The sequence below is a fragment of the Oncorhynchus tshawytscha genome, linkage group LG26 (assembly GCF_018296145.1).
Source record: "Oncorhynchus tshawytscha isolate Ot180627B linkage group LG26, Otsh_v2.0, whole genome shotgun sequence".
In the NCBI taxonomy this organism is placed as follows: Eukaryota; Metazoa; Chordata; class Actinopteri; order Salmoniformes; family Salmonidae; genus Oncorhynchus; species Oncorhynchus tshawytscha.
This window is the reverse complement of record NC_056454.1, coordinates 53,866,704-53,878,785: the sequence shown is the minus strand read 5'-3', so window position 1 is coordinate 53,878,785 and position 12,082 is coordinate 53,866,704. Positions and strand designations below refer to the sequence as shown.

The following is a 12,082-nucleotide window of genomic DNA, read 5'->3' as shown; positions in this document are numbered from 1 at the left end:
CCAGCCAGCCAGTCATCCATCCATCCAGCCATTAATCCATCCATCCATCATGTATCCATCCAGCCAGCCATCCATCCATCCATCCATCCATCCACCCAGCCACCCACCCATCCATTTCTCCATCCATCCATTCCTCCATTCCTCCATCCATCCATCCATCCCTGCATCCCTTCCTCCATCCATCCATCCATCCTTTCATTCATCAATCTCTGCACTTTCTATCATCTTTCTATCATATTGTCCGTTTCACTCTTCTTCTCTTCTTCCTCTTCCCCTTCCTCTCCACCCTCCAGCTATACTTTCCAGGAGGTTCAGGATAACACAGACACCATTTGGAAATTCCAGCGGTATGAACTGATCAAGGAGTACCACAGCCGACCCGCTGCCCCCCCTCCACTCATCCTCCTCTCCCACATCTTCCTCTTCATCAGACGCATAGTGCTGCAGAGACCCCCCAATAGTTACAGAGCCTTCAGTGAGTCCTGAAATATATAAAATCCAAATGAAGCCTAGTCCTGGACTAAAAGTCACTTTCAAGACAAGGCTTCGTCTGTGTCCAGGAAACCTGCCTTCAAACTGTTAACATGGTTAGCTCTTTCTTCTGTCCTAAATATATTATACAGTCTATTCTATTTCATATGGTATCTCCTCTCTCCTCTCCTCCTCTCTCCTTTTCACTCCCCTCATCTCTCCTCTTCACTCTCCTCTTCATTCTCCTCCTCTCATTATCACTCTCCTCCTCTCTCCTCTTCACTCTACTCTCCTCCTCTCATTATCACTCTCCTCCTCTCTCCTCTCCTCTCCTCTCCACACACCTCCTCTCCTCTCCACTCTCTTCTCCACCCTCTCCTCTCCACTCTCCTATTCACTCACCTCCTCTCCACTATACTCATCTCCTCTCGTCTCTCCTCCTCTCCACTGTTCCTTCCACTCTCCTCTTCACTCTCCCCCTCTCCACTCTCCACTCTCCTTGTCTCCCCCTCTCCACTCTCCTCCTTTCCTCTCTCATCTCCTCCTCTCCTCCACTCTCATCTCCCCTCTACTCTTCTCTCCACTCTCCTCCTCTCCACTCTCCTCCTCTCCTCTCCTTCTCTCCTCCTCTTATCTCTCCTCTCCACTCTCTTCTCTCCTCCTCTCATCTCATCTCCTCTCTTCTCCTCTCCACTCTCTACTCTCCACTCTCATCCTCTCCTTCTCTCCTCCTCTCCTCTGTTCTTCCCACTCTCCTCTCTCATCACCACTCTCCTCCTCTCCTCACTCCTCTCCACTCTCCTACTCTCCACTCTCATCATCACTCTCCTCTCTTCTCTCCTCTCCACACACCCCCTCTCCTCTCCACTCTCCTCCTATCCTCTCCACCATTCTCCTTTCCTCTCCACCATTCTCCTTTCCTCTCCTATCCACACTCCTTCTCTTCTCACTCCTCTCCACTATCTTCTCCACTCTCCTCCTCTCCTCTCTTTTCTACTCCTCTCCACTCTCCTCCTATCCTCTCCACTCTCCTCCTCTCCTCACTCCTCTCCACTCTCCTCTTCGCGACTCTCCTCTCCACACACCTTCTCTCCTCTCATCTTGACTCTCCTCGCGACTCTCCTCTCCACACACCTTCTCTCCTCTCCTCTTGACTCTCCTCTCTCCTCATCTCCACTCTTCTCCTGTCTTCTCCACTCTCCTCCTCTCCACTCTCTTCCTTTCCTTTCTTCTCTCCTCCTCTCTTTTCCAGAGGAGAGGCTGCCTGAGGTGGAGGAGGAAGAGTTATTGTCGTGGGAATCCTTCATGAAGGATAACTACCTTCTCTCCTGCAGACAGCAGCAGAGCCAGAGCATGGAGCAACGTACCACAGACACCGCTGACAAGTAACTTATTACTCTGTTTTTATGAAGTGTCTTTTCTGCAATACATGACCAACCTGGGTACTACTCTGTTCCAACTGCAGCCCAACTGGTCTTGTCTGGCCTGTTGAATGCGCAAACAGCCTGACACATAGGGTTGAAAATGAGTACTTCTCCAGTGATTCTGTGTCCCCCCCCCATCCCCCAGGGTTAGGATCTATGTGATTCAGTGTCATCATCCCCCACCCCCAGGGTTAGGATCTGTGTGATTCAGTGTCCCCCCAGGGTTAGGATCTGTGTGATTCAGTGTCCCCCAGGGTTAGGATCTGTGTGATTCAGTGTCCCCCCAGGGTTAGGATCTGTGTGATTCAGTGTCCCCCAGGGTTAGGATCTGTGTGATTCAGTGTCCCACCCAGGGTTAGGATCTGTGTGATTCAGTGTCCCCCCAGGGTTAGGATCTGTGTGATTCAGTGTCACCCCCAACGTTAGGATCTGTGTGATTCAGTGTCTCCCCCAGGGTTAGGATCTGTGTGATTCAGTGTCCCCCCAGGGTTAGGATCTGTGTGATTCAGTGTCCCCCAGGGTTAGGATCTGTGTGATTCAGTGTCCCCCAGGGTTAGGATCTGTGTGATTCAGTGTCCCCCAGGGTTAGGATCTGTGTGATTCAGTGTCTCCCCCAGGGTTAGGATCTGTGTGATTCAGTGTCTCCCCCAGGGTTAGGATCTGTGTGATTCAGTGTCTCCCCCAGGGTTAGGATCTGTGTGATTCAGTGTCTCCCCCAGCGTTAGGATCTGTGTGATTTAGTTTCCCCCCAGCGTTAGAATCTGTGTGATTCAGTGTCCCCCCAGGGTTAGGATCTGTGTGATTCAGTGTCCCCCAGGGTTAGGATCTGTGTGATTCAGTGTCCCCCCAGGGTTAGGATCTGTGTGATTCATTGTCTCCCCCAGGGTTAGGATCTGTGTGATTCAGTGTCTCCCCCAGGGTTAGGATCTGTGTGATTCAGTGTCTCCCCCAGGGTTAGGGTCTGTGTGATTCTGTGTCTCCCCCACCCCCAGGGTTAGGATCTGTGTGATTCAGTGTCTCCCCCAGGGTTAGGATCTGTGTGATTCAGTGTCTCCCCCAGGGTTAGGATCTGTGTGATTCAGTGTCTCCCCCAGGGTTAGGATCTGTGTGATTCAGTGTCTCCCCCAGCGTTAAGATCTGTGTGATTTAGTTTCCCCCAGCGTTAGGATCTGTGTGATTCAGTGTCCCCCAGGATTAGGATCTGTGATTCAGTGTCCCCCAGGGTTAGGATCTGTGTGATTTAGTTTCCCCCAGCATTAGGATCTGTGGGATTCAGTGTCTCCCCATGGTTAGGGTCTGTGTGATTCAGTGTCCCCCCATGGTTAGAATCTGTGTGATTCACTGTCTCCCCCAGGGTTAGAATCTGTGTGATTCAGTGTCTCCCCCAGGGTTAGAATCTGTGTGATTCAGTGTCCCCCATGGTTAGAATCTGTGTGATTCAGTGTCCCCCCATGGTTAGAATCTGTGTGATTCAGTGTCCTCCCCATGGTTAGAATCTGTGTGATTCAGTGTCTCCCCCAGGGTTAGAATCTGTGTGATTCAGTGTCTCCCACCCAGGGTTAGAATCTGTGTGATTCAGTGTCCCCCCCAGGGTTAGGGTCTGTGTGATTCAGTGCCCCCCCCAGGGTTAGGGTCTGTGTTATTCTGTTCAACTGTTCAACCTCTCTTTCGTATCGTCCGAGATCCCTAAAGATTGGAAAGCTGCCGCAATCATCCCCCTCTTCAAAGGGGGAGACACTCTAGACCCAAACTTTTACAGACCTATATCTATCCTACCCTGTCTTTCTAAGGTCTTTGAAAGCCAAGTTAATAAACAGATCACTGACCGTTTCGAATCCCACCGTACCTTCTCCGCTGTGCAATCCGGTTTCCGAGCCGGTCACGGGTGCACCTCAGCCACGCTCAAGGTACTAAACGATATAATCGCCATCGATAAAAGACAGTACTGTGCAGCCGTCGTCATCGACCTGGCCAAGGCTTTCGACTCTGTTTATGAGTTTCTGTGTTTATTTAATTTTTACAGGGACAGTGCACATTAATCAACGTTTCAGTAAAAGTGCTGGTTTTAGCCAGCCGGCACATTTTCAACCGCAGTCACTGTGCTAACAAACCTCCAAACGAGCTTCAATGCCATTACAAAACTCCTTCCCTGGCCTCCAACTGCTCTTAAACGCTAGTAAAACCAAATGCATCCTTTTCAACTGTTCGCTGCCCGTACCCGCACGCCGGATAGCATCGCTACTCTGGACGGTTCTGACTTAGAATATGTGGACAACTATAAATACCTAGATGTCTGGTTAGACTGCAAAATCTCCTTCCAGACTCATATTAAACATCTCCAATCCAAAATCAAATCTAGAATCATCTTTCTATTTCGCAACAAAGCCTCCTTCACTCACACCGCCAAACTTACCCTAGTAAAACTGACTATCCTACCGATCCTCAACTTCGGCGATGTCATCTACAAAATAGCTTCTAATACTCTACTCAGCAAACTGGATGCAGTCTATCACAATGCCATCCGTTTTGTTACCAAAGCCCCTTATACCACCCACCAATGCGACCTGTATGCTCTCGTTGGCTGGCCCTCGCTTTCATATTCGTCGCCAGACCCACTGGCTCCAGGTCATCTATAAGTCGATGCTAGGTAAAGCTCCGCCTTATCTCAGTTCACTGGTCACGATGGCAACACCCATCCGTAGCACATGTTCCAGCAGGTATATCTCACTGATCATCCCCAAAACCAACACCTCATTTGGCCGCCTTTCCTTCCAGTTCTCTGCTGCCAGTGACTGGAACGAATTGCAAAAATCGCTAATGTTAGAGACTTTTATTTCCTTCACCAACTTTAAACATCAGCTATCTAAGCAGCTAACCGAATGCTGCAGCTGTACATAGTCCATCAGTATATAGCCCACCGAATCTACCTACCTCATCCCCATACTGTTTTTATTTTATTTACTTTGCTGCTCTTTTGCACACCAGTATCTCTACCTGCACATGTTCATCTGATCATTTATCACTCCAGTGTTAATCTGCTCAATTGTAATTATTCACTCCTATGGCCTATTTATTGCCTCCCTCCTCATGCCTTTTGCACACACTGTATATAGACTTTCTTTTTTTCTACTGTGTCATTGACTTTTTATTGTGTTATTGGCTTGTTTATTGTTTATTCCATGTGTAACTCTGTTGTTTTTGTCACACTGCTTTGCTTTATCTTGGCCAGGTCACAGTTGTAAATGAGAACTTGTTCTCAACTGGCCTACCTGGTTAAATAAACCAATTTAAAAAATCTGTGTCCCCCCCAGGGTTAGGATCTGCGTGATTCAGTGTCTTCGTCCCCAGGGTTAGGATCTGTGTGATTCAGTGTCTTCGTCCCCAGGGTTAGGATCTGTGTGATTCAGTGTCTTCGTCCCCAGGGTTAGGATCTGTGTGATTCATTGTCACCCCTCAGGGTTAGGATCTGTGTGATTCAGTGTCTTCGTCCTCAGGGCTAGGATCTGTGTGATTCAGTGTCACCCCTCAGGGTTAGGATCTGTGTGATTTAGTGTCTTCGTCCTCAGGGTTAGGATCTGTGTGATTCAGTGTCTTCGTCCTCAGGGTTAGGATCTGTGTGATTCAGTGTCTTCGTCCCCAGGGTTAGGATCTGTGTGATTCAGTGTTTTCGTCCCCAGGGTTTGCACCATAACAGAGCTGCTACAGAGGGAGGAGGCCACAGGGTCGGTTGCTTTAGTGAAGAGATTGACCAGACTAGAGGAGCAGGTATTGACCTCCATATCACTTTACACATCACTCTGACTTACTGTGTTTATAACGTTTTCAACACATTTAGGACTATTGTTATCACTTCTCCAGGTCTCCCAGTCAGCCAGAGCTCTCCAGTGGATCATGGACACCCTCAAAGCTCAGGGTCTACACTCTAAAGAGGAGGCTCCACAGCTGGGTGAGGTCCTGATTTCTGGAGTAGAATATTATTCCCCCTCTCACTGGACTCTGTTTCCGTAGATACAGTAAATACTGTAGATAGATAGCTGTATTTACATGTTGTCCTATGTGTAATCTATCTAGCCTCACCTGGTAAACTGAAGAGGTCTGAAAGTGAACCCAATGAACCCCATAGACAGGAGAAGACAGAGAGAGAGAAGACGTTTTACCATGTCAACGCCCGGCGTCTGGACTACCCTGACAGTACCGTCCCTCGCTTCCCTGTTCTCGAGGAGAAGGTGCCCTGGGAGGTGCCTGACTAATATTATAACTCCTAGAGCAGAAGGTGCCCTGGAAGGTGCCTGACTTAAATAACCTAATAGGAGAAGGTGCCCTGGGAGGTGCCTGACTAATATTATTACTCTAAGAGGAGAAGGTTCCCTTGGAGGTTCCTGACTAATATTATAACTCCTAGAGGAGAAGGTGCCCTGGGAGATGCCTGACTAATATTATAACTCCTAGAGGAGAAGGTTCCCTTGGAGGTGCCTGACTAATATTATTACTCCTAGAGGAGGAGGTGCCCTGGGAGGTGCCTGACTAATATTATAACTCCTAGAGGAGAAGGAACCCTGGGAGGTGCCTGACTAATATTATAACTCCTAGAGGAGAAGGTACCCTGGGAGGTGCCTGACTAATATTATACTGTAACTCCTAGAGGAGAAGGTGCCCTGGGAGGTGCCTGACTAATATTACCCCATACTTATTGTGTTACCTCACAGTAGAGTTACTAAGGCTGTGTTCGCACCCTGTTCCTATAGTTCACTTCTTTTGACCAGAGCACATATGGCACTGTACAGGAATATGAGCTATTTCAGACACAGCTGAGTTACTGCAGTTGAACATCTCATTCTAATGATATTGTTACGTGGTTTATAATGGTTTCAGTAAATACATCTCCTCTGTTCCAGGTTGACTTCATCCTTTACAATCCTCCTGTTCTGAATGGAGACAGCCAGGATCAGACAGATGGGTGAGTTGTTTGGGCCAGGATCAGACAGATGGGTGAGTTGTTTGGGTCAGGATCAGACAGATGGGTGAGTTGTTTGGGTCAGGATCAGACAGATGGGTGAGTTGTTTGGGCCAGGATCAGACAGATGGGTGAGTTGTTTGGGTCAGGATCAGACAGATGGGTGAGTTGTTTGGGTCAGGATCAGACAGATGGGTGAGTTGTTTGGGCCAGGATCAGACAGATGGGTGAGTTGTTTGGGCCAGGATCAGACAGATGGGTGAGTTGTTTGGGTCAGGATCAGACAGATGGGTGAGTTGTTTGGGCCAGAATCAGACAGATGGGTGAGTTGTTTGGGCCAGAATCAGACAGATGGGTGAGTTGTTTGGGTCAGGAGCAGATAGATGAGGAATCCACAGTGTAATTCTTCCTCTGGGACCACATGACATTATTTGTGTCTGTTGTATCCCACTCTGCTTTCCGCCCTCAGATCAGAACCTGATTCTGTAAAGCGTTACAGGTATGAAGACATAACACGTAGAAACAGCTTATAACCATATTTTAATCAATGTGTTTTGTTGCCTAATATCAGTCATCTCTAACGTGTGTAGAAACCCAGGAGGCAGGACAGGCATGAAAGGAAGAGGAGCACTGACCTGTCTGGGTCCAAACCTGATCCTGGACCCTGTCCTCACAAGGTACGAGGCTCCACAGATAGATAACAGCTTATCATGCATTCCAAATGGCACCCTTTTCCCTATATGGTGCACTACATTTAACTAGAGCCTTATGGGCCCTGGTCAATAGTAGTGCACTACATTTAACTAGAGCCCTATGGGCCCTGGTCAATAGTAGTGCACTACATTTAACTAGAGCCCTATGGGCCCTGGTCAATAGTAGTGGACTACATTTAACTAGAGCCGTATGGGTCCTGGTCAATAGTAGTCCACTACATTTAACTAGAGCCCTATGGGCCCTGGTCAATAGTTGTGCACTGTATAGGGAATAGGGTGCCATTTGGGAAACAGTCGTAGTTTAGTTAGCTAGAGGATAAAACTCTCTGAGGAGAATAAACCATGTGTAGTTGATGGATAGTGTGTTGTTTCAGTGTACTCTGTTGTTGTTGATCTACTGAGAGATCTGCTTTAATAGTTTATAATATTATAATAACCTGTTGCTGTTGATCTACAGGTGGAGAGACAGTGAGAGATCTGCTCTGGAGTTCCTGGCGGTCTGGGACCAGGAGGATGGGCTCTGGACACTACCTGGGGTGAGTACAGAATGGACAGAATGTACAGTATGTGGACTCTTGTGTGCTTTGATAAATATCCTTTTACATAGTCGACAAATAATGAAATAATCATCTTTACGCTCCATTTGAGGAAGCTTGGAGATCGAGGTTCTATGACATGAACTTATTAAATCTGAGAGTGTTGATTCCTACTGACAAACTCTTCTGTTTCCTTCAAGGGTCCTGTCCAATCAGACGAGCCCCTGCCAGACAGATTACTGAGGATTATGGGACAGAAGATCTATGACAGGATAAAAACTAAGGTGGTAGAGGTAACCAAGGTACACCTGACCTGCTCCTCAAGCTTAATAAAAGCCCTATAGCTACTGTCAGTGGTAGTTGTGGTACCATGAAACATGACCACAGATTCTACTGTATACTGCAAGCACCAAACCGTTAATGTAATAAATATGTTACTTTACAATGACAGTCTCTCATGTTACTGTTCTAGTTAGTAGCTGTGCTAGTCAAATCAAACTCAAACAAGTCCAAGTGTATTTGTCACGTGCACAGGATACAGCAGGTGGACACAGCACGGTGGAATGCATTAACACTGAGGGCTCTATTCAATCAATCTATTACAGCACTAACACTGAGGGCTCTATTCAATCAATCTATTACAGCACAAACACTGAGGGCTCTATTCAGTCAATCTATTACAGCACTAACACTGAGGGCTCTATTCAATCAATCTATTACAGCACTAACACTGAGGGCTCTATTCAATCAATCTATTACAGCACTAACACTGAGGGCTCTATTCATCTATTCAATCTATTACAGCAGCACAACACTGAGGGCTCTATTCAATCAATCTATTACAGCACTAACACTGAGGGCTCTATTCAGTCAATCTATTACAGCACCAACACTGAGGGCTCTATTCAATCAATCTATTACAGCACTAACACTGAGGGCTCTATTCAGTCAATCTATTACAGCACTAACACTGAGGGCTCTATTCAGTCAATCTATTACAGCACTAACACTGAGGGCTCTATTCAATCAATCTATTACAGCACTAACACTGAGGGCTCTATTCAATCAATCTATTACAGCACTAACACTGAGGGCTCTATTCAATCAATCTATTACAGCACTAACACTGAGGGCTCTATTCAATCAATCTATTACAGCACTAACACTGAGGGCTCTATTCAATCTGTATTGCTGAAACGTTACAGATTCCGCCTTAGAAATGAAAAGGTCATTTCAGAATGAGCTGACAAATGCAGCGTTCACCGTGAATGCAGTCTCCGCTAACGTGGGAATAATGCCTTTAACAGCTGTAATGACTATAACCAGCGATCTGTTTGAATCCTGGCCTAAGTCAGAAAACAGCGAAAACACTATATACTGGTCAATACCAGTGCAGGGATACTGGTGATAGCTGAGGTCAGTTGCTGTACCTGTGTCCTGCAGGTCCATGAGGGCTACGTAGACGACGTCAGGAACACAGACGATGCCTGGGTAGAAACTACAGTCCTGAACATCCATCTAGACAGGAGAAGTCTACTGATGGCTGATATCAACCGCATGGTGAGAACACACACACGGCACCACTTCCCCTATAACATGCTATATCCTATCCTTCCAGAACACCATACTCCACAACACTTCCCCTATAACATGCTATATCCTATCCTTATAGAACACACACACGGCACCACTTCCCCTATAACATGCTATATCCTATCCTTCCAGAACACCATACTCCACAACACTTCCCCTATAACATGCTATATCCTATCCTTACAGAACACACACATGGCACCACTTCTCCTATAACATGCTATATCCTATCCTGACAGAACACACACACGGCACCACTTCCCCTTTAACATGCTATATCCTATCCTGACAGAACACACACACGGCACCACTTCCCCTTTAACATGCTATATCCTATCCTGACAGAACACCATATTCGACAACACTTCCCCTATAACATGCTATATCCTATCCTTATTCCCCTGGTGTTGTGTGAGAGTTAGTAGTCTGGGCTGTGGTGCTGGTCCAGTGGGTGAGAGTTAGTAGTCTGGGATGTGGTGCTGGTCCAGTGGTTTAGAGTTAGTGGTCTGTGCTGTTGAGCTGGTCCAGTGGTTTAGAGTTAGTAGTCTGGGCTGTGGTGCTGGTCCAGTGGGTTAGAGTTAGTAGTCTGGGCTGTGGTGCTGGTCCAGTGGGTTAGAGCTAGTAGTCTGGGCTGTGGTGCTAGTCCAGTGGTTTAGAGTTAGTAATCTGTGCTGTGGAGCTGGTTCAGTGATTTAGAGTTAGTAGTCTGGGCTGTGTGGTGCTGGTCCAGTGAAATATCCAATAAATGTCGTTCCACTTCATGATTGTGTCCCACTTGTTGTTGATTCTTCACAAAAAAATACAGTTTTATATCTTTATGTTTGAAGCCTGAAATGTGGCAAAAGGTCGCAAAGTTCAAGGGGGCCGAATACTTTCGCAAGGCACTGTATGTTTTCTCCCCTCCAGGCTGAGAATACCGTGGGCTGTGTGGAGCTGGTCCGGTGGACGGAGGTGAGCAGCAGGACCAGGATGTGTTCTTACCAGAGAGATGCTCTGAGACGGGTGGCCGAGCTGCACCAGAGGACCTTCTAACTTCACAAGAGGACCTTCCAGCTGCACCAGAGGACCTTCTAGCTGCACCAGAGGACCTTTTAGCTAGCAAGAGGACCCACAATGTACTGTTTAGGGTACTGTTGAGATACACTGCACTGTTTAGAGTAGTGTTGAGATACACTGTACTGGTTAGAGCACTGTTGAGATATACTGTACTGTTTAGAGTACTGTTGAGTTATACTAATGTATGAGACATGTAGGAGGACTATATATAAATCACATTTTATTGGTCACATACACGTGTTTAGCAGATGTTACTGCGGATGTAGCAAACTGTTTGTAAATATGTCTTCCTTCACTGTGAGATACTATATGTATATATTTGATAGGCCTTAATAGTATATATACCGTAATGTAGTGTATACTGTTTAATGGAAGTTCAGATTAAAAGAGGACAGAATGTTGTGGTAGATTATTTTCCTGTATTACCAAATGAGGAGAGTTACAAACCACACACCAGTCAGAGTTATACTTAAATTTCACCTTTAATTATACTTATTAAGCTTTTGCAATAGCTTTTGACTTTCAACGATTCTCTAATGAAAACGTTGAGAGTGTCAACATAATGGCAACTGAGATCTTTTATAGCAAAGATCAACCCCTCTCAATTTACATGACACACCATGTGTGGCTTTTTACTTTAGAAAGGAGTATCCCATAGCCAGATAGCATTAGCTATAAATTATTGTTCAGTTTGTTCTCTAAGACGAGGTTCTAATCTCGTTCCTGCTACTTCATAGTACAAAAACACCAACTCATCCAATGGCATATATCAATTGTCAACTCTAGATACTCCCATCTCAAGAATCCCCCACTCCTGGACAAGCTCACTGAGGGGAGTGAGCCTGTAGGTCATATACTAGGTCAAGATAAGTGCAACATCAGAGGGGACATACAATGGTTCCAGACACTGCCATACTCCTCCCCCCAATGGGAAAAGGAGGGAGCGACTGGCGCACAGACATTGTGGAGACAATTGATTGGTTCCCCATTAATCACGCCATCCCTTCACATGGTTTAAGAAGAAGAAGACAATGTTCCATTCTGTCCTCCTCCCCTTCTGATATTCTGCATAGCACCAGATGGTTTAACAGATACATTCACATATGAAGACAAGCCTGATCTCTCCCCTCTCTGGGCCCCAAGTGACTGAGCCCTAACTGAGAAGTGCAACTGCCAACCCTATAGTCCAAAGGGAAACATTCTAATGACAAGTATCTCGAATAAGCATATTATGTAAATAAAACATCTTATTTATGTTACCCAACTAATTCTGATTCATCCACCACAATGTACTGACGTATCAGATATAAGCAAGCAAACTGGATTAGACCAGTT

At 46.3% G+C, this 12,082-nt stretch overlaps 1 protein-coding gene across 1 annotated transcript in view; it reads left to right on the top strand.

Moving 5' to 3' along the window:
* The window catches only part of trpm2 (transient receptor potential cation channel, subfamily M, member 2), a 70,051-nt gene extending 58,501 nt beyond the window's left edge, over positions 1-11,550 (top strand). Inside the window, exons 22-33 of the mRNA XM_042306393.1 lie at positions 294-475; positions 1,724-1,856; positions 5,573-5,660; positions 5,754-5,841; positions 5,967-6,133; positions 6,791-6,852; positions 7,319-7,348; positions 7,440-7,526; positions 8,020-8,098; positions 8,299-8,400; positions 9,542-9,658; positions 10,598-11,550. Coding sequence (XP_042162327.1) covers positions 294-475; positions 1,724-1,856; positions 5,573-5,660; positions 5,754-5,841; positions 5,967-6,133; positions 6,791-6,852; positions 7,319-7,348; positions 7,440-7,526; positions 8,020-8,098; positions 8,299-8,400; positions 9,542-9,658; positions 10,598-10,723 — 1,261 coding nt within the window. The 3' untranslated portion in view covers positions 10,724-11,550. The remainder of the gene's footprint in view (positions 1-293; positions 476-1,723; positions 1,857-5,572; positions 5,661-5,753; positions 5,842-5,966; positions 6,134-6,790; positions 6,853-7,318; positions 7,349-7,439; positions 7,527-8,019; positions 8,099-8,298; positions 8,401-9,541; positions 9,659-10,597) is intronic.
* Positions 11,551-12,082: the final 532 nt, after the last annotated feature.